The 21,353-nt window shown below is 41.5% G+C and overlaps 2 protein-coding genes across 7 annotated transcripts in view; both read left to right on the top strand.

The window, feature by feature from the left end:
* LOC133956607 (solute carrier family 12 member 5-like) overlaps positions 1 to 10,472 on the top strand; it is a 35,365-nt gene extending 24,893 nt beyond the window's left edge. Inside the window, exons 15-26 of the mRNA XM_062391799.1 lie at positions 373 to 492; positions 666 to 770; positions 1,351 to 1,519; positions 1,637 to 1,832; positions 2,187 to 2,356; positions 2,517 to 2,648; positions 2,819 to 2,926; positions 3,116 to 3,232; positions 3,874 to 4,085; positions 4,325 to 4,339; positions 4,423 to 4,540; positions 8,765 to 10,472. Coding sequence (XP_062247783.1) covers positions 373 to 492; positions 666 to 770; positions 1,351 to 1,519; positions 1,637 to 1,832; positions 2,187 to 2,356; positions 2,517 to 2,648; positions 2,819 to 2,926; positions 3,116 to 3,232; positions 3,874 to 4,085; positions 4,325 to 4,339; positions 4,423 to 4,540; positions 8,765 to 10,063 — 2,761 coding nt within the window. The 3' untranslated portion in view covers positions 10,064 to 10,472. The remainder of the gene's footprint in view (positions 1 to 372; positions 493 to 665; positions 771 to 1,350; positions 1,520 to 1,636; positions 1,833 to 2,186; positions 2,357 to 2,516; positions 2,649 to 2,818; positions 2,927 to 3,115; positions 3,233 to 3,873; positions 4,086 to 4,324; positions 4,340 to 4,422; positions 4,541 to 8,764) is intronic.
* An 874-nt stretch (positions 10,473 to 11,346) lies between these two features.
* Positions 11,347 to 20,973, top strand: rbm39b (RNA binding motif protein 39b). Of its 6 annotated transcripts, none has more exons than XM_062391295.1 (17): positions 11,401 to 11,612; positions 12,274 to 12,341; positions 12,943 to 13,000; positions 14,524 to 14,573; positions 14,666 to 14,857; positions 15,756 to 15,809; positions 17,641 to 17,706; positions 17,804 to 17,921; positions 18,009 to 18,161; positions 18,490 to 18,627; positions 18,718 to 18,783; positions 18,865 to 19,069; positions 19,394 to 19,480; positions 19,552 to 19,648; positions 19,994 to 20,099; positions 20,265 to 20,343; positions 20,450 to 20,973. In XM_062391295.1, exons 3-17 carry the CDS (start codon positions 12,950 to 12,952, stop codon positions 20,548 to 20,550), a joined length of 1,563 nt encoding a protein of 520 aa, XP_062247279.1. In that variant the 5' UTR covers positions 11,401 to 11,612; positions 12,274 to 12,341; positions 12,943 to 12,949; the 3' UTR covers positions 20,551 to 20,973. The 6 variants fall into 6 exon arrangements, with proteins under 6 accessions (XP_062247280.1, XP_062247279.1, XP_062247278.1 ...); XM_062391297.1 differs by having other exon boundaries at positions 11,416 to 11,473; XM_062391296.1 differs by lacking the exon at positions 12,274 to 12,341 and having other exon boundaries at positions 11,347 to 11,473.
* Positions 20,974 to 21,353: the final 380 nt, after the last annotated feature.

The raw sequence follows: 21,353 nt of genomic DNA, 5'->3' as shown, positions 1-21,353 counted from the left end.
TATTAACAGAGCAATGTTTTGCAGAGTTCAATTTCAGGCTTTAACTTCTTGCTAGAAGACAAACCACCCAGCTTGCATATCATACAAATTTCAACAGGTAAAAATTTGCAGCATCAGCTTTTAGGAACAGCGGTAAGATTAAATTTGCCGATGATGCTTGTGCTGCACGTGAATCACCGTCGGCAGCTGAAGCCTGGCTGGCTGGACTTTCAAGAACTGCTGTACACATCTCATAAAATTCCTGTCTACAAGCTGGTGTCATCGATGTGCAGCAGCCAGCAGAATGAAGCTGAAAGAAAAACTCACAGTTTGACTGGACGTGTGACATCCTGCCCCCCCCCCCCCCCACCCCCCCCCCCCCCCCCCCCACAGGGCTCTGTCTTTCCTGGGTATGAGTTTGTGCCTGTCGCTGATGTTCATCTGCTCCTGGTTTTACGCCATTATTGCCATGGTCATCGCCTCCTGCATCTACAAATACATTGAGTTCCGCGGGTAAGTCATCATCACGACAGCATTGGACGTACGATTGTAAAAGCTACATTTTCACTCTGTTTTTCAGTTTTTGACAACTACAATTTTTCTGTTGTTTTATTTGTATAATATTAATGTATTTGTAGTTTTCATATGGTATATCACACACTAACCCCGATTGTGTTGTGTATCAGAGCTGAGAAGGAGTGGGGTGATGGGATACGTGGCATCTCGCTTAGCGCCGCTCGCTTCGCTCTCATGAGGCTGGAGGAGGGACCACCACACACCAAGAACTGGAGGTGGGTCAGCTCCATCTTCTACAGTTTAACACTCACACTTTAAGTTCAACTCAATTCATCTTATCATCTTATAAACACCTATCATCCCCCGACGATCGCTTGTCTTCAGTTCTACTTTGGGGGGAAAACTCAGACGCCAAGAGGGAGAATTAGTGTTCCTTATTTATTGGAACTTTCATATTGGGGAGAGCGTGGCCTAGGGGATAGAGCGGGTGCTCTGCAACAAGAAGGTTGCAGGTTCGAATCCCACTCTATCCCATCTGCATGCGTAAGTGTCCTTGGCAAGATACTGAACCCCTAGATGGCCCCTCATAAAATGATGAGTGTTCTAAAATAAATGTAAGTTGCTTTGGATAAAAGTGTCAGCTAAATGACATGTAATTGTTGTTTGGTGATGTGATTTTGCATAATTTCTACTAAATTTCTTTTGGATGGAGCCTAACAAACTTTGCATGAAATGACATCACACTGAGCCAGACAGCCACTGCTGTGGTTTCAATTCGGCTGTAAAGTCATATTTTGAGATATTTTTTAATCTCTTGTTTCACTGACCTGCTGCTCTATTATTTTTTATTGTCAGACCTCAGATCCTGGTTCTGTTGAGTGTTGACGCCGAGCAGAATGTAGAGCAGCCTCGTCTCCTGTCTCTGGCCAATCAGCTGAAAGCGGGAAAAGGTCTGACGATCGTTGGTACCTCAGTTCATGGGACCTTCCTCGACAACTACACTGAGTCTCAGAGGGCCGACCAGGTTCGAACAGTTTTCCTTCATCCTCAACACACACACACTACCCCTTGTTCACCACACAGCCAGTTCCATAATGACCAGTGTTTTCATCACACGCTCACTCACTTTGTGTCTCTACAGTCTCTGCGTAAGCTGATGGAGACGGAGAAAGTGAAGGGTTTCTCCCAGGTGGTCATCTCCTCCAACCTGCGAGACGGGACGTCCCACCTGATCCAGATCGGAGGACTGGGAGGCCTGAAGCACAACACAGTAATGGTCAGCTGGCCCCGCTACTGGAAGCAGCCCGAGTACCACCAGCAATTCAGGAACTTTATTGGTAAATCTGTTGATTGTTGAGCGATTGCTCTCTTCAGCCGGTCAACATCTGATTTTGATATTAGAAGAAGTGAATCACTAACCTGAACGATTATTGAGCATGTCTCACTGGAAGGGGTTTCTTCGTAAAAGAACCGAGCAACAAACTAGTTTTATCCCTTAGATCTATCATCTAGCTTCCATGAATCTTCCACTGACGCTCTATTGAAAATATTTGTAAGATTCTCTCAGTTTAGATCATAAGATTCTTTTAACTAAACTTTTTCTTTAACCCTTGTTGAGAGTTGAATAAACTGCAGGAGTTATTTTTCCCAGATGCTATTTTTCACAAATCAATTGTCTTGTCATGTTTCAGAGGTGGTCAGAGAGACAACTGTAGCCAGTCTGGCCTTGTTGGTTCCTAAGAACATCTCCAGCTACCCGTCCAACGGAGAGCGCTTCACCGAGGGCCACATCGATGTGTGGTGGATCGTCCACGACGGAGGCATGCTCATGCTCCTGCCCTTCCTGCTGCGCCAACACAAGGTGGGAAACAAGACTCAAAAAGAATTTCTCTGTCTGAGAAGATTTCACATGACTGATGAAACTTTTTCGCAAATTATCTACACGAGTTCAGAAAGACACGGAGGGTAAAAGAGAGCAGTGAGAACATTTTGTCCGTGACTGTTCCCGTTTTGTGTCGAAGGTTTGGAGGAAGTGCAAGATGCGCATTTTCACAGTCGCTCAGATGGATGACAACAGTATCCAGATGAAGAAAGACCTCATCACCTTCCTGTATCACCTGCGTATCGAGGCTGAGGTGGAGGTGGTGGAGATGGTGAGACCCTCGTCTGACACATTGTCTGCCATCACAAAGACAGGAGAGGATTCTACCATATTTTTAATTTAATACTTTTTAATTTATATAAAATCTACTTTCATCTGTACAACCATGTTTTCTTTTTTTCCAACACCTGATATGTTTTAACATGTTTTTCCACTTTTAAGCTTGAGGGCGACATCTCGGCCTACACCTATGAGAAGACACTGGTGATGGAGCAACGGTCACAGATCCTCAAACAAATGCATCTGACCAAGAATGAGAAGGAGAGAGAGGTAAGCAAGAATTAATCATTAGTTAACAACATGATGTTATTTTAGACTTGTAATTATCACTGTCTCTGCTCTGGAGCTGGGAATCCCCTTCACAATAAGGTGGTTGTGTCTGGACTTGTTTTCCACAGGGAAATTACAAATTAAATCTCCTCCGCTTCTTTCTTCTTCTTTTTTTTCTCACAACTTTAGATCCAGAGCATAACGGATTCATCCCGTGGCTCCATCCGACGTAAAAACCAGCCGAAGTTACATTCCCAGCACAGCACTGAGGAGGGAACCAGCCTGGCAGAGAAACCTGAAGAGGAGGTAACGCTGCCTTCGTGTGGGATGAATATCATGTCCCAATTTAAAACCGAAAAAAGGTTGAAACTGTGTTTGAAACATTCACCGTGCATCAACAGACCCTCAGCCAGAGAGGAAGTGAAGACGTGACGTCCGTTTTTTTTTTTAATCTCTTGTTTCACCCCCAAAAAAGAAGGTTTTGCATGTTTTGAACTTAGTTTTGAAAGTTTGTGCAATGTTTGGAGAGGCTGAACTAGAATTAAAAATCTCTGAAACATCATTTTTATATTTTTTTCATCTTGCGAAACCTTATTTATTTGATTTTAAGCTTTCAGTTTTTTCAGTTTGAAATATGACATGATATTTATCCCATTATTCATCCTTATATTAGGGCATTAACCTGTTTATTTGGACTACATCCGTCCTGTTGCACCTGATGTTTCTCTGTGCTCCAGCTTGGGCAGAAACTTTTTTATTATTTTTTGAGATGTGACATGGTTTGTCTAATCACAAAATGGCCATCACAGCAATGCTTCACTCTTCCCAGTGGCCTCTCTGTGATTTCCCACTGCCGACCGCCTTCCACACTTCCATCTTTACTGACAGGTGTCTCTTTCCTCTCTCTCACCCTGTCACGCTGTCATGTCATGGTGTCTTTGTCTCAGTCTGTGGCTGTCTCCAACTCAAAACAGGTCCAGCTGATCCACAGCAGGAACGCCTCAACGCCGACCAGCCCCACAAGCCCAACGAGCCCCACAAGCCCCATGTCACCTGCAGGGGGGGCTGCCCCTTGGACTGACAACAAGGCTGCGGACAAGGGGAGGAACCAACCAGCAGCGAACCCAGAGTCAGGAAGGGACCTCTTCAACATGAAGCCGTAAGTCAAACTGCTGCACAGTGAGCACACAAGACACATGACCTACACACAAGTACACGGGTCAGTGGTAAATATTTGTGCCTATCGACCCATGTTCCAAAGTGAGAGGGGATACGTTGTGTTCCTGTGCATGTGACAAACAAAACTTTGAACCTGAACCACAAACAACTGCAGCTTCCTACGAGCACATGACCCATATGTAATATTATTGTTATTCTCCACCAAACATGCTGCTTCAGGGAATGGGAGCACCTGTAAGTATCCACATTTTTAGTGGCTTCAGTAGCAGACACACTGATTTATAAACCAAAGGGTGACCTGATATTTCTTCCATCAGGAACCAGACGGATGTGAGACGCATGCACACAGCAATGCGGCTCAATGAGGTCATCACGAAGAAGTCCAAGGAGGCGAAACTCGTCCTGCTCAACATGCCCGGGCCACCGAAGAACCGTGTGGGCAACGAGAACTGTATCCTGCACCTGCTCTCTTTCATTAACCTTTGTGTCGTCAGATCCGGAAATTATTTTTGCTGCATAAAAAACTCACAACACGAACACAATAAAAACAACAAAACCAATATCGGAATAAGTCGCAGAAAAACTGGTATTATAAAGATGAGGACAGAACAGGTTTTTGTATATTAACATTAAAGCACTTCAGTAGCATGAGACTCAACAAATGCATATTTGTCCAAAGTAACCTTGCCTGATTAAACAAATATTTCAACAACCTCCACCTATATACTTGATAGTGTCAAAGGTTCATTTTGTGGAATTTAGTGACATCTAGTGATGAAGTTGCATGTTGCAGCTGAATACTCTTCATCTCAGCCCCTGTGATGGTACGTCAGAGTAAAAGGTTTGGGAAACACTATTGTTGAAACTCCACGTTGTAATAACATATTGTGTGCAAGTTAAAAAACGATTCCTTCACTATGTCTCTCAGACATGGAGTTCCTGGAGGTTCTTACTGAGGGTCTCAATCGGGTCCTCCTTGTGCGTGGAGGTGGACGTGAGGTCATCACCATCTACTCCTAGAGGGCCTTTACAAACCCCTGCACGGACTCTGCCCGCTCCTCCGTCTCCATCGTTCCAGGAAAACTCTCCACACTCGTCCAGTCTGCTGCCACATACTGTTTTCCTCACACTTCAGTGTTTACATCTACTCATGTGGACTGAGCTGTGTTCATTTTTATCAGGATACACAGTTAATAGTTTTTCCGGTTCTTGGCTCACCAGCTTGAAAACAGCATTTAATTTTGATGCTTTTAAAATGAAAATTCACACAGTTGAAATGTTTATTTGATTGGGATATATGGGACCAACATACATACAAGCATTTAAAATAATAATCTATTTCCTCAAATTAAACTGTTAATATGAAACAGAGTAATTGCATAAAGTAAAGCTAACGATCAGTAGATACACATAAGCAACTACTAACTATTCATATAAATAAAAAACTTTAGTCTTGGAAAACAAAATGCAGAAAATGTATGGTTTATAAACATTCTGACATGTTTAAATCATTGTTCCATCCTCTTGCTTTTGTTTCGCGGCCATTTGTTAATGAGGAATGTTTTTTCTTTGTATTTCTTTGTTGTTATTTATTATTGATGTTATTTATGTATTTGTTCATCTAACCATGTCTGTCTTTGTCCTGGACTGTTTTTGTATTTAACTGTATGGTTCGAAGCACACAAGTAATCATAGTGTTAAAAAGGATGCTAATTCATTTTGGAAAAAGATCAGATGAGTTTTTTCATCTGTTCATGTAATATATTCACGTTAAGTAACTGTATAGGGTCCAGCGTTTTGGATTATGAGAGATCTATCTGTTTGTTTATTTGTCAGCATCACTCTCTTGTTGCAGAGACAGGAATTAAAACCAAAACGATTAGAGATTAAAATGATCTTATGTTGGACTTCATCTATCGATCAGACTCAGAGCTCAGTGCTGGATTCGTTATAAACTGCACATTCCCTTATTTGTTGTGTATTACCTTCAGAGTTGCACAGTTGTGTAGCCATGTTTCCTAGTGTGTCCAGAGATATGCATTTAATGTCACAGGAGATCAGCATTTAATCACAAAAGTCTTTAAATCCCTTATTGGGTTCAGGGGGAATAATTATCTCCACAACTTTTTAAACTTGTGAAGCTTTGTGATTATTTTCACACAAAATGTGCCAATATATAATGCGACAATATTTTTGATAAAAACTTTTAAATGAAAATAAACAGATTTTAGATCAATTTTAAAGAGCTCAAACTATATTTAAAGACGTAATTTATTTTATGAACCTGTTGTAAGAAATCTATAGGCTTCGCTGTTGCTAAAATATAATTTATTGTGTTTTACACATCTTCTATATGTCACTAAGGGTTAAGGGTATGGATAAGATAAACTTTTATTTATTTTTATTATTAAAAATTTATTGTGAAAGAGTTCTCCACAAGCAGAAAATACAACGATGTCTACTAATAGAATCTTAGAGGAATCCCTTATTGTGTGTATTTGAGTGTGATATACAATGAATGTATAGTGTCTATCTGTAACTTTAGAACATTAATTCATGCACATGTAAGTTGGCTCACTGTACTTTAGAACATATGATATCCATAGGGAGACAAAGTGTTGACTTTTGTATGATTGAATTTTTAATCCAAACATGCACTCATACTGTTGTGTTATATATGTTTGCATCTTCTCCTTGGCCTGTTGTTGCAGTAAAGCCTCACTGTCTGGCAAAAATGTAATAATTTACCTTCACTATGTTTTACAGGGAACCATAAGACGTGTACGTGTTCTGTTGTCCAGCACATTTAATGTCTATGTGTAGTTTTTTTATGCTGTAGTTTATATATACAGAGCTTGACAAGGTTCACAAAAGGTACCTGAAAACCAAGAATCCCAAATTGTATTTCTGTTTCATAGGACAATGTTTAATTCTGCAGGAACATTAATCTGCAGAAGTCACCGTTTTTAAACCAGCTCCAACAGAGAGTTGTGACTACATCCCCCAGATTACATGCTGTGTGTGATTGTTTGCATGTGTGTGTGAACCCACATTATAGGCACACTTGTTGATGAGAGGACACTATACAGCTGAATATCAAGTAAAGACGGGACCTTTGTAAATAGATGTGTGATTGTAGGTCTAGAGGTTAAGTGTAATATGTGAGTCAATACATCTTTTATAGAGATAAAATAGGCACTTTGTCTTTGAAATTGTAATGTTGGTTTTATGTTCCACCATGTCTTATGCAATCATGCACAAGTAATGGTTTAACAAAAAGCCACTTTATAAGTCAGCACCAAAATGCAATAAATCATTTTAATACAACAATAACCGTGTGTTGTCTTTTCTTTTAGTGTCTGATTATAGATTCACTGGTAACATTTCACAGGTCCTGTGGTTTCAAGATTTCCTGGAAGATTAATGGACATTTCCTAGATTAATGGAGAGGTGGTGGTCTAGTGGCAGAAACTTGGACTATGGGCAGAGAAGGTCTCTGGTTCGTCTCTGGTTCGACTCCACGGAGATACAACAAAAGACAAACCTGGATTAATCTGTCCTAAAATCCAAGAGTCTCCCTACCCTGTCTTGCCCCTGAGCAAGGCACCTTACTCCCCCAACATCTGCTCCCTGAGCGCCGTACATGGTTGCTCACTGCTCTGTGTGTCCTGCACCAGATGGGTCAAAAGCAGAGGATACATTTCCCTACCTGCATAAGTGTGCCTTTGCATGTCTGTGCATGTGTTTGGGACTAATAAATGCATCTTAAGCATCTTAAACCCAAATCCTGAGGACACAAACTAAAATCTGTTCCCAAATAAAACTAGTTTAACATGACATAAATAACAGTTTTACCCTTAAGACATAATATAATTGCTCATCAGTGTCACAGGGCTAACAACATGCATCCCCTGATATTAGAAGCTGCTGGTATTTATTGAAAGAGACCAGCTGTGGTATCCTACTTGTTTTTCAGGTTTTCAGTCGAAGTGATCGATCTGGACGAAACGTGCTGCACTGACTGAGAGAATCAAAGGTCTTTTTGTTGCTCAACAATTTTCTTGCACAATGATTCCTCACAGGCACACGATGTCATCAGGTTTAAAAACCAGTGCAGAAGTTCACATGATACGTAAATCCTTATAATACCTGTTTTTGTATGTGTATGTGCATTGAACTTCCTTAGAGGACTCTTGTTGTGGTGAATGCATCGTTTGGTTTATCACTATCTCAACATTATTGATTCTACAGTCTTCTATACTTTGTGTCACATGAAATGAGCTTTACAGATGTATTGTACTTGCTTTATTGTGCTGTTCCATAATGAGTAACCGCTGATGTATCCGAACTGCTGCATGTCTTACTACAGCGGTCAAAGTCCATTCAGCAATGGTTCTCTCTGAGAGGAAGAGTGCTTGTGTTTGTTTGAGAGAGGGAGCAGACTTGACCGCTGCCTTTTACCTGTCTTATCTAATCAGAGAGTATCCAGACTGAGAGGAAAATTTGTGTCATTTGTTCCACAGAGCCGTCAGGATGAAGACACGGTCGACCAACCTCCGCGTGAAGCTACCTGCCTTTGTCTTTGTCATGGAGGTGGTCATTGTTGTCTTGTACGCTGCCTTTGTCAACTACGATGAGCATGCAGATGCCAGGTTTCAGAACAACCTGACTAACCCCATGGACAACGCAGTGTACAAGGACTACCCTCTCTTTACGGACATCCAGGTCATGATATTCCTCGGCTTCGGGTGCCTGATGGCGTTTTTCCGCCTGTATGGCTTCGGAGGGTTGGTTTTCAACTTCCTCACGGCCACTTTTGCCATCCAGTGGGCCATCCTGGTGCAGGGGTTCTTCCAGTTTAGCCACGATGGCAAGATACACCTCGGAGTGATCAACCTGATATACGCAGAGTTTGCCTGTGCCGTGGTGTTGATATCTTTCGGGGCAGTGCTGGGTAAGACCAGTCCTTTGCAGCTGCTGGTCATGGCTCTGCTGGAAGTGCCAGTGTTTGCAGCCACAGAATGGGCCGTGCTGAAGTACATCAAGATTAATGATGCGGGAGGATCTATTCTCATTCACCTCTTTGCCTGTTATTTTGGCCTGGGTGTCACCTTTGTTCTCTACAGGCCTCACCTGAACGAAGGCCATGACAAGGAGAACACCAGCTATCAGTCTGACATCCTGTCTGTGTTGGGGACCCTATTCCTCTGGGTGTTCTGGCCCTCCTTCAACTCAGCGTTGACCCTGAAAGGAGACGACCAGCACAGAGCCATCCTCCACACCTTCATCGGCCTCAGCGCCTCCACGCTCACGGCCTTCGCTCTCTCTGCGATGTTGAACAAAAATGGTAAGATCACCATGTCTGATGTTCAGAACGTCACGCTGGCCGGAGGTGTGACAGTCGGGGCGACTGTGGATATGATGATTTCACCTGCAGCTGCATATGCTCTGGGTATACTGGGCTGTACTGCATGCATGCTGGGCTACAAGTACTTGAGCCCCTTCCTTGCAAAGCACTTCAGGATCCAGGATCAATGTGGAATACACAACTTGCACGGCCTTACAGGACTCATATCCTGTGCTGCAGGGATATGCGCTATACTGGCGGCTAATGAGGAAGTCTACGGCCCCAGTTTTTATGAAATCTTCACCCACAGAGCCCCAGTGGAGGGCGACCCCAAACTGCAAGAGCTGCAGATGTTGATCCCCGGTTTGCGGCCCGGTCTGGGGAGGACTGCCCGGGAACAGGCTCTGTTCCAGGTCGCAGCTGTGTTCTCCACCATAGGACTGTCAGCACTGGGAGGCATCCTCACAGGCTTCATCTTAAAACTGCCGCTCCTCGCTCCTCCATCGGATGATTTGTGTTTCGATGATAAGCTGTTCTTTGATGTTCCTCCCGACTACCATGCGCCGCTTAGACTCAAACACAAAACCATCACTGAGGATTCTACTGCCTGAGTGTCATCAATGAATCTGTGTATTATAGTGACTATTAATCAAATGTTTACATCCATTGCATTGTACATAAGTTACACTAGTGATCATGGACAATAATGATAAAATGCGATGATGAAATGAATGGTAGGTGTTCCCCAGTGAAAACATACTGTTTGGGTCATGTTTGACCCATGTGTGTGAAAGTGATGTAGAAATACAAAATGTATGTTTGTTTATAAAGTAAGAAAGGAAAAGGGAAAATAATGACTGCAAAGATTCGTTTTCCTAACCATATTTCTATTGAATTTTCGAGTTTATATCAAAACGTATACAGCAATGAACCAAAAATCTAATGATAAACGATATCCCTCATACAGTCACAGGTTCACACACACACACACACACACACACACACACACACACACACACACGCACACACACACACACACACACAGGGTCCTCAAAGGATTAGAAAGGATCTTAGAGTGTCTCAAAGGGGAAAGATGTATGCGATCTGAGAAACAAGTGTTTTTGACCTGAACAGATCTATAAGTCTGTATGAAGTGATGGCACCACCTACTGCCAAAAGGAGGTAAGCCTTGTTTTACAACTTGAATTTGATTTACATAAAATGTTCACCGTAAAATTAAGTATGTTTAGAAACCCTGTATCAAAATATACACAGGCCTCAGCTCATAAGTGCACCACACCGTGAAATACAATATCAAAACAATACTGTGCTTGAATTTCTGTTCAACACATTTTTAGAACTCCTTTCCCAGGATTTAAAATGACATTAAAGCTGAACTTTGTCTCTGTACCTTGGCACTTTGCCGTAACTTTTCCTGAGATGACCCAGCACTTGAAAAAAGGAAAAAGTAAGGAAGACAACCGCTCTGGTTCATATTAAAACAACATTTGCTAATACATTTGGTATCAAAAAATAACATCAGGCCCGTCAACATCCATTTGCACCTGTACACAAAGACCATGAAATCCAAAACCCCCCTAAAGCGAAGTTCTCAAAGCTGTTGATGAGTTATACTTCATGCACAAACCCAAAAAACAGCAATTGGAGCAAAGTACAAAAAAGACACAGATACTATTCAATGGAGAATAATCAATTAAGGAAAATAAAATAAAAACTTCATCATCAAAACTGAACATGACAAGAGAGGGTAGTGAAACTTTCAGAGGGTCTTATTTCTCTCCGCAGTGTGATGGAGTAAAGTAAAAGTGGGAAAACGGGGAAATATGGATATATTCAAGTGCATTCCCTCTCAGATCCACCAGGGGGCGGTGCGGCAAGGCCAAGCACCGTAGCTGCGCCAAACCAGCTCCCAGAAGAAGAAGAAGTGGACGAGGAAAGGAGGAAGCAGACGAGGAGAGAAAACGATCTGATCCCAGGCCGCGACCTGCCTCCGACAAAAGGTTACATAACTCCGAATAAATCACATTTCATCCGCGCTCTGTGCGACCTGCCGACACGGAGCCGTCGAGACGAGTCTCTTCCGAGGCGCCACACCTGCGACATTTTGACTGTGGGACCTCAGTTCGTCCATTTCAAACGGTAACGTCGATGTTTGCTAACGCAGCTAGCTCGTTGCCGCCATATTGGGCAGCCTCACAAGTTCCGTTTGTCCCCCGAGTGAGCGTCAAAATGTTTGACTGCGGACATGTCGCAGTGGGTCTGACCGGACACGCGTGGCCCACGTATTCACGATTAATCACATGTGTCCTTCCACTCGAGTCAAACACGCCCGCAAAGTCACGATCAGAATCCCAGAATAGAGCTAGCGCTGAAGCGAGCGATGAGGCTAGTTAGCATTTAGCTATGTGTCGACTGTAACGCATGTTTATCTTCTCTGATTCCCCCCACCACTTACGGCTCTGTGAGTTTCGTTGACGCTGATATGTTCAATTGGGACACAGAGTCGAGTTGATACGACATCTGCTGATGTGTGTGATTAGTAATGAACAGCTTGAACCACGTCGTTTTATTTCCTGTTTGGGCTTTTTTTAATCTAATGCTGATCTTCATCTGTCCTGCGACGACATGACCACCGACACCAAATGCTTTTGAACTCTGTTAATCATTGATTTAAGTAGCAGTTGGAGCTACATGTTGACACTGCACGTTTCCTACATTTAAACGTCAAATGATTTCTCATGATTATTATTTGTTATATATATATATACCTGTAAATTGAATATTTTTTTGTTTTTGGTAGACAAAATATTGTCTGCAGAGGTCAAATCTGTCTGAGAAACGGTGAGATGTGGGTATTTCTCTGACACGGTACGAACTTAACTATTCATCCACAGAATATGTTTTAGATATATCGATTTTGAAATCAGGTATAAGTTTCAGCCCTAAATTGTGATGAGGCCATAGAGTCTACCATCTATCAATGGAGTTATTGGTTTCAGCTCCTGGGTAACATCTGATTTGCTTTTTAAAAACAAATCTAGGGACATTTTAAATTCTAGCTTTTAAATGCATGTTGGTTAAACGTATATACTAGTGTTAATTGTCAGAAGGAAAGTATTGGAGCTATCAGCTGTTAAGCATATAGGGTTGCAAATTTAATCTAGGTTGATCAATAGTTTTTTCCCTGAAAAGTGATAAAAAAGACTGATAAAGTTTCCTGTTGTGAAAGGCAGGGTCCACAACCCGCCTGCTTGGTTTCAACCATTGAAAATAGAACCTTCTATTACATGAGTCTAAATAAAACAGTTAAATAAACAGTTACGATTGCATATGAATTCTATGGTGAATTATCCAAATAGTGGCCAGTTATTCTATTGGGAAGAAAACTTGTGACCAACTGTAACAAAACCATTTTTGCGTCAGCGTGATCACTCGTTAATAGAGGTTTTTTGTTGCTTCCCTTCCACAGGCTCATCATGGCTGATGATTTTGACGTTGAGGCCATGCTGGAGGCTCCATACAGAAAGGTGGGTACAGGACTGCAGAGATAAGGACTGTTTCACTGTTATGTTTAACTCTAGACTCCTTTTTATATCTGCTACTGTGACAAAGTTTACTTGAATGTTGTGTGGTGTGTGATTGAGTATTTAAAACGCAATACAGAATATAAATAAATCCACATCTATCTCTCTTTATAGACTTCCCTAATGATATCTCACCTCTACTCCCATGAATTCATCTTTGATTCCACTGTGAACTGTGAAAAAAAGGAAGGTAGTTATTGTGCATATACTGATGTACTGTGGTTCACCTTAGGACTAAAAGAGATTCAACCTAGAACATCCAATCCCTATTCGGTTTCAACAAGGTGAATGCCAATGGTTGATACGCCCATCTTTAACTTAAGGAGGCAGTATTCAGGTTTACTATCTGCATTCGAATATTGGCTTTGGATGTACAGGCATTTACAGTCAGATTTAAATTATTATCCCGAAGAGGGGGGGAAAAAGTCCTGCAGTGTACGGCAACAACAAGAAAAGGTAATTCAACTGTCACCAAAAAGTCTTAAGCAAGAATCATAAAATGTGTTAGATCAGGTTTTATTATTAAAACTGTTTCAAACTGTAAGTTTTATGTTAATACCTGTGGTTTGACAACAGTATGTTTGAAAATGAGATTGCTCTTTTCACTGTACAAAGTAACCATGTCATAATTACACATCGAAGCAACATGCATCACTTCCTCTTGCTTGTAAATATGAATACTGCCTCCTTGCCTTAGTCAAATGTATTGTGATTAAGCATCTTGATTTTTCTTTTTGCATGCTACACTACTTCACAGATATATTACTAGAATGATTATTCTATTTAGCATAATTTTATTATGAACTGAATTACTTTTACGTAGTTGATAATTCCTTAAGTCTCAAGGTTAAGAGTATTATTTCATAATTCAAATACATTGGTAGTGTAACAAGTGGCTGAATTGATGGATTTTTAATATACATTTTTTTTTCATTAATTTATTTTCTTGGGCGTCAATATTACTAAGAAGTGTGAATCCCTGTTTGCTTCAGGGCAAGATGTGTGACAGAGGTGGCATCGAGCTCTTACAGTCCAAGAACGAAAATGGGTGAAGATCACTGGACTGACATCAACCACACAGGATCTCTTTTAGTGGCCCGTGGGCCATATGTGGTCACTTGATTAGGCACAAATTGTGGCACTGGTACGACCTAATAGAAAGGGAATGTTGGAGATGACCTGACAACTTCCTGAACTCAACTAATATGTTGGACACCCTCCCCTTATCTCTTGCTTAGTTGCATTAAGTACTAAGCAGCCTTGTTTAGAGAAAAACTGGTGGGATGGGAAGCTATTGGGGTGGTGGAGGGACACTGTCTAGATATGACAGTAGGAAGTTTTTTGTATTATTATTATTAATTGAATATATTCTGCATTTTCTCTTGTCCCTACCCATCCCCTTTACCTTGACGACTTGAAATGTTGCATCTACGTCCTCATGATCTTCTTCTATCAACCTTGCTTAGGATGAGATCAAGTCCTCTCATGCAAATGGCCATGACGACCAGAATAAAAAGTAAGTTTTATTTCACAGAACTACACAAGCTCAGTTTGATTCATACCTGTTGTTGCACTTCAGTAGAGTGGGTTTAACGGGTCCTCTCACAGGAAACGGAGGAGCAGAAGTAAGAGCCGGAGCCCGGGCACTAAGAAAAGAAGAAGCAGAAGCAAAGACAAAAAGAAGGGTAAGAAGAGGAGCCGGAGCCGAGAAAGAAAACGAAGCCGCAGCAGAGAGCGACATCGCAGCGGCTCCCGGAGCAAGGAACGATCTGGGCGTTACAGAGCACGAAAGAGCCCCATGTATGTGACACTTTAAATATACTGATGTATACACCCATTTGCCACTTTGCTGGGTAGATGTGTTAAATGTAACAAACTTCCCATAATACATTTTAATTAATTTCTTCAAAGTCTTAACTACATAGATTCTGAATCTGGCTGACGTGGATGTAAATTGCAACCTAACAGGTTGATGGAGGCATCAACCACAATGCAGTCGTTCTCCTTTTTACACAAACCCAAGTATTTGTGGCATGTGCAAAAGCAAGGCACCCCTACTAAGTTAGAACATAGTAAATACCCCACCCCCGTCCTCCCCTGCCAGCTGTTGAGCAAGTGGGTCGAAATGTTCTGCTTTGGGGTGTGTGGCTGCCAGTAGCACTGGAAACATGGAACAGGCAGAGGGAAGAATACTAGCTTTTTAAATACCATCAATGCAGGAGGCCGATGTCAAGCAGTCAGTCAAGAACAATAATCAGTGAAACAGAAGAGGCTGGCTTCGACAACTAAACTGACAAGGGAATCCTATATTAACTACTGTAACCAACACAAGAGGAAGCTTTGGAACAGTCAGTGGTCCAGACAAACATCCCTGTAAATCTGTATATAGATGGAAGTGACCTAAGGGAAGGTTAGGTCCTAAGATTCTTAATTAAGAATCTAGGACCTGAAAGAAAGTTTACATACTCTGATACCAAAAGAAGATTATTAGAAGAGAACCATAACTTTTGCACAGTTCACTGCTTTCGAAAATCATGTGTGTATATTTATAAAATGGGCTAAATTTTCTCCTTCAGCTGGAGCAAGAAATAACGTGAATGTTAGTTTCCCAGTTAGTCTGCAGCAGTTGTCAGTTTTTGAATACTTTTGTTGTTAGAATTTGCCCACAGACGTACTTATTCTAATCTTTTTATTACAGTCGCAAACGTTCCAAAAGTCGGAGCCCGTTCAAAAAGGAAAAGAGTCCCATCAGGTAAGATGAATATTCACATTTTATATAATTATATAGATTATTTAGGTGATACACACTTTACATAAGTAGTTTTTGTAAGATTTCTGCCAATAAAACCCTTTCAATCAAGTCTTGCACACAGGCTTCCTACTCTCGCTAGCATAACTTCAACTACCTTTGCCCCGAAGCCATTCTAACCAACATCATGCAATCTGTGACTTGCGACTGTGCCTCATTTCAGAAAGCAAATAAAAAGATTGCTGACCTTAACAAGGAAATCCTGCGGCTTTGAATGAACTGTGGAGCAGAGACTCTGTCTTAAGCTACACAAAATACTCAAGGCAAACATCCCTGACACAGTTCTCTGAGACCCTGCCACCTGTCCTCGGCTTTAATCCTGCTCTACTCCAAACCACCAGTCCTCTTGGGCTGAGGTCTCGTAGTCAGCGGGTGGGATGGGCTCGGGTTGAGGCTACTTCACCACCTTAACTTAATCTTTCCCACAGCTTCACCGACTTGTCTGTTGACTCTGGTACATCCGGCCACCTCTTCCCTCTCTAGATCATTTTTTTAAAACAGCGCCTGTTTGCCCAGATCTGGATCTCTTCCCTGCCCTGAACTGGGAGAGAATCCTTCATCCAAGTCTGAGGTTGCTCTCTCGTCACATTGTCCCCTTCAGTCACCACAGTCTGTCAGTGACTTCCACACAGCAGGGAATCAGATCAGCTCTTCTGAATACTCAGATCTACTCTCTCCACTTCTGCCTAAATATGACAGGATCTGCAATATTGGTGATTATAATATTTATATGTTGTGCAAATTCTCTTGCAGGGGAATTTCTTTACCTCTTCAAATCGCTTGAATTAGTTTTACATCCCCAAAACTAAACCGGACCCCATTTGCGTTTGCATTATTAATTCAACAGCTGGCAAATTTTTAAATGCATTCTCCTCCCCCTCGACATACCTGACGCTGAACATCTTGGGAGCTCCTTTAATGACCTCTGCCTGGCAGCATTGGATTCAGTTGCCCCAATCAGAACCAGAGTCAGACTGATCTTAACCCTAAACCCAACCCTCCTCACCTCAAACCTTTTGGTATGGTGTCCCACAAGGTTCAATCCCAGGTCCTATTCTATTTTTCCATCTATATGTGCCCCCATGGCAACATCTTCAGCAAACATAAGGTCCACATTCACTGCTATGCTGATGAGACACAGCTCCACATTCCAATCAGTCCTAATGGACTCTCAAACATAAATAAAACACTGGATAGCAAGATAGATAACCACTTTATCTAAGTAAACCATTAAATCCAATGCTGTTGTCTTTGGTCCCACCTCCAGCAGGGATGATAGCACGGCAAACCTTGATGCACAAGTACTATTTACTAAGTCTGCAGCAAGAAATCTGGTTGTGGTCTTTGACTAAAACCTGGGCTTCGACCCTCACATTAATGAGGCTGTAAAATCGTGTTTTGCAGGAAGATGGTGTTTTTGCGAAGATTAGAATCAGTGACCTGTTTTATCTGTCCTCCTACGACTAATATTAACAATCTTTAGAGCATGTGTTTGACTTCTTAACCTTTTCTTTATAATTATTATTACAAATGATACAAATTACTCTTTGTGACTGTTACTGTTTGTTGTAGAGCACTTTTTTGTACTTGTACTGAAAAGTGCTATATACATTTTTATTTCACCTATTATCTCTAGATCTTTGCCCAGCAAGCTGGGCTGTGACATTTGATGTCACCAAGTGTCCTGTCAAAGTGTTGTCTTAAAATATAGTTGCCATAGAAACAAGTGTAGTTAATAGTTCATGGTTGATCCTGCATCTACTTTGGTCCTCAGCAATACCACCAGCAAGTTTGATGTAGCTCAGATGCGTGATTATCAAGAAAATCAAAAGACCCACAGGTTTGTTATTTAAAAGTTGGATGGATTGAGAATATTCCTGAAGAATTAGTCTGTTTCCTTCAAGTTTTTAACAAGTTTCATGATTTTGTCCTTTCAGGCAACCAATTGACAATCTAACACCTGAGGAGCGGGATGCACGCACAGTTTTCTGTATGCAGCTCGCTGCCAGAATCAGAGCTCGGGACCTGGAAGACTTTTTCTCAGCTGTCGGAAAAGTCTGTCTATTTTCTTGTTTTTGTGAATATATCCAGAAAGTCACTCTGTAGAAATATTTCTTAAACCATCACGGTTTCTCTCTGTAGGTCAGAGACGTGAGAATGATCTCAGACAGAAACTCCAGGAGGTCAAAGGGCATCGCGTACATCGAGTTTGTGGACACCTCTTCTGTGCCTCTGGCCATCGGACTGACTGGCCAGAGGCTTTTAGGAGTTCCCATCATTGTCCAGGCCTCTCAGGTGGGTGTCCTGACCTCATTGTAACCCCTTCATCCAGTGGGACTTACCATGGAGGGCTCTACATTAGAAAAAGACTCCATCTGATACATAGACCAGTTTGAATATCAGCACACAACGGAACTCAGGAAGACATGAATTGTTTGTAAATTGCTAGAAATGCAGTGAAGAGCTTTAAAACAAGTATTTTGTTCACCAGCCTTAAGATCATAATTAATTCAGCTCAGTTTACATGCATTTGGAATAAATTGGGTATTTCTACATTGCAGATCCTAATGTTTGACATATTGAATTCACAGACTCATGCTTCAGTTTCCATGTGTAATTACAGGCAGAGAAAAACCGAGCTGCAGCGGCTGCTAACAATTTACAGAAGGGCAGTTCAGGACCGATGCGGCTGTACGTGGGCTCGCTGCATTTCAACATCACTGAAGAAATGCTCCGAGGGATCTTTGAGCCCTTTGGAAAGGTCAAGAACTAATTTATGTTAAGATTTTAGAATCTCCAAATTTCTGTGCATATTCATTTGTTTCAATCTTGGGTTTTTTTGTTTTCACAGATTGAAGGAATCCAGCTCATGATGGACAGTGAGACTGGACGATCCAAAGGATATGGCTTCATATCGGTAAACAAGGCCTCTGTGTTTTATTTACAGTGCTGTAGAGTCTGTAGCAGATTTTCACACTCCCCACTTTGTCTTCTGAAGTTTGCAGATGCAGAATGTGCGAAAAAGGCCCTGGAGCAGCTGAACGGCTTCGAGCTGGCCGGGCGTCCGATGAAGGTGGGGCATGTAACGGAGCGCTCGGACTCCTCGACGGCCAGTTCCTTCCTGGACAACGACGAACTGGAGAGGACCGGCATCGACCTGGGCACCACCGGGCGTTTACAGCTAATGGCTCGACTAGCAGAAGGTTTGTTTTAAGGAGCAAGAAATACTTATAATACTTCTTATTTTTTTAAGTTGCGGTACAAACAATTCCTTTTGACCTTAGTAGAGGGTGGGGCCTTGCATTTTTTACTTGGATGAAACAAACAATAGTCAACTTTGTTTTCAAATTCTTTTTGGGGGGGGCCACCAGTTAGAAAACAGCAGAGGAAATTTATATTGATTTTGTCGTCTAACTTGTGCCAGTTTCCCAAAATGCCACAGACTGTCAGTATTATGAAGCAAGCGTCTGATTTAATCTTCGAATTTACACTTATGCAAAAACAAATGTATTTGTCTCCCTCCTCAGGAACTGGTCTAAAGATCCCCCCCGCTGCTCAGCAGGCTCTGCAGATGACTGGGTCCATACCGTTTGGAAACATGTCTTCTCAACAATGTAAGACGTTAGAGGATTGACCATTCTTAGTTATCAATAGACTTGTTTCAAATAATTGTTAATCGTTGTAGCTGTCCCAACTCCAGCTCAGAGCCAAGCCTTGAACCTCCCCTCCCAGCCGCTGGCCACACACTGCCTCCAGCTGTCCAACCTGTTCAACCCACAAGCGTAAGCATTTTATCTTGTTAGATGGGCTCATGTTTTTTGTCATGATAATCATGTGTCTCCTCCAGTGGCCAGATTGTGAATGTGGGTCTTTGTGCATTAGTGCAGGCCATACCAACAACTTACAACACACTTCCTTAGTATTGACCCTGTACTACAGCTTGGTATTTCACACTTTGCCTGACACGAACAAAAAAGGCCTCATTATCTTCAGGTGAAGTAATAGTTGTTACACAGAATGAGAACTGGACCATCTTTCCTGGTCAGTATTAATGAACTCTTTCAATCATTGACATGTCAAGATCATTTTAAGATTTGCTTGATATTAACATCTGACTTGTTTTCCAGGGAAAACGATCCCACCTGGGCCACTGAGATCCAAGACGATGTGATTGAGGAGTGCAACAAACACGGAGGAATAGTTCACATTTATGTGGATAAGAACTCGACTCAAGTAGGTTGAAGCACACAAAATGTTACATCGTCCAAATAGAAGATTTGACTCATGTCCGTACTTAGTTGTTTGTATATAGAGGATACTTCTCCATCTTCGATTTCAAAATCTTGCTATGCTGAAATGTAAAGGGTTGTTGTAGGAATCTATTTTCTGTTCACACAGGGTAATGTGTATGTGAAGTGTCCCTCGATACCAGCAGCGATGGCAACCGTAAATGCACTTCATGGACGCTGGTTTGCAGGTATGTCTTGAATCCTTAAAAGTATAGTTCACTGAAAAAAGAAAATTCACAAAATGTGGTGTTTTCTTTAGGTTGTAACCACTTCTCTATTTTCTTTCCCTTCCAGGCAAAATGATAACGGCTGCCTACGTCCCCCTACCCACCTACCACAACCTTTTCCCTGATTCGGTAACGGCAAAGCAGCTTCTAATGCCGACTCGTCGATAGTCAGAGACATGCTTCTGAAGAGCAGTGTAAATACATTTGTTTGCATTCATGGAGCTGTCATTGAAACAGACGCATCGAAGTTAGTTGGCTGTGTTTAATAAAAGTTGCCTCAAGTTCAACATTGAAAACTAGGTTGTTTTTTTTAGTTGCTTTTCAAAGTTTTTGTGGGTTTGTGTTGTAACTATCACTGAGAAGTAATCTGCAGGTATCTATTGGTCTGTATGTTTTTAAATATTACCGTCTTATCTGCTTGTTTAAATCCAGTTTTAGATTTAAAATTGCAGAGTCACAAAATGTGTTGGGTTAATAGGCCTTAAATGCCAAAAGTATATTAATGTCAACAATAATCCTTTGTACCTTTTTACAGCCATAATTTCATTTTTTGTATGAAGGCTCCCAATAAACTTGGCAAATTTGACTTTTCATCCGTCTCCTTTTTGGGAGTTTGTCAATTCCAGAATCAAATATAAATCTTTTAAAGGACCCACTGTTTCCCTGAATGCAAACATTTTCTTTTTTTTCCAGTAATAAATTTAATTTACCATAAAACGTCTTGAGATTTGTCTAAGTTAAGAGTTCTGTTTTACACCTTTAACCAGTCATGAAAAACGAATGTCACTCTGCTGGTCAGAAACATTTTTACCGTTTCAGCTCTTTGCTACTGAAGTGAGCCTTGTTCTGATTTGCTGTCACCAGAACAAGCACGATGAAAATAGCATTTCAATACAGATTCTATCAAGTATCTACGAAGTCTGGATTTATGTCCTGCAGAATTCAAACATTAGCACAAGCCGGTAATTTAT

This window comes from Platichthys flesus, chromosome 7, assembly GCF_949316205.1.
Source record: "Platichthys flesus chromosome 7, fPlaFle2.1, whole genome shotgun sequence".
In the NCBI taxonomy this organism is placed as follows: Eukaryota; Metazoa; Chordata; class Actinopteri; order Pleuronectiformes; family Pleuronectidae; genus Platichthys; species Platichthys flesus.
Note: the sequence above shows the minus strand (reverse complement) of the source record. Positions and strands in the feature narration are given on the sequence as shown.

Excerpts from the sequence above, each read along its gene's own strand:
- rbm39b (XM_062391296.1), top strand. The coding sequence starts at position 12,950 with ATGGCTGATGATTTTGACGTTGAGGCCATGCTGGAGGCTCCATACAGA. Across the intron at positions 17,707-17,803 it reads GAAAATCAAAAGACCCACAG|GCAACCAATTGACAATCTAA; the intron begins GTTTGTTATTTA and ends TTGTCCTTTCAG. Across the intron at positions 19,070-19,393 it reads AATGGCTCGACTAGCAGAAG|GAACTGGTCTAAAGATCCCC; the intron begins GTTTGTTTTAAG and ends CTCCCTCCTCAG.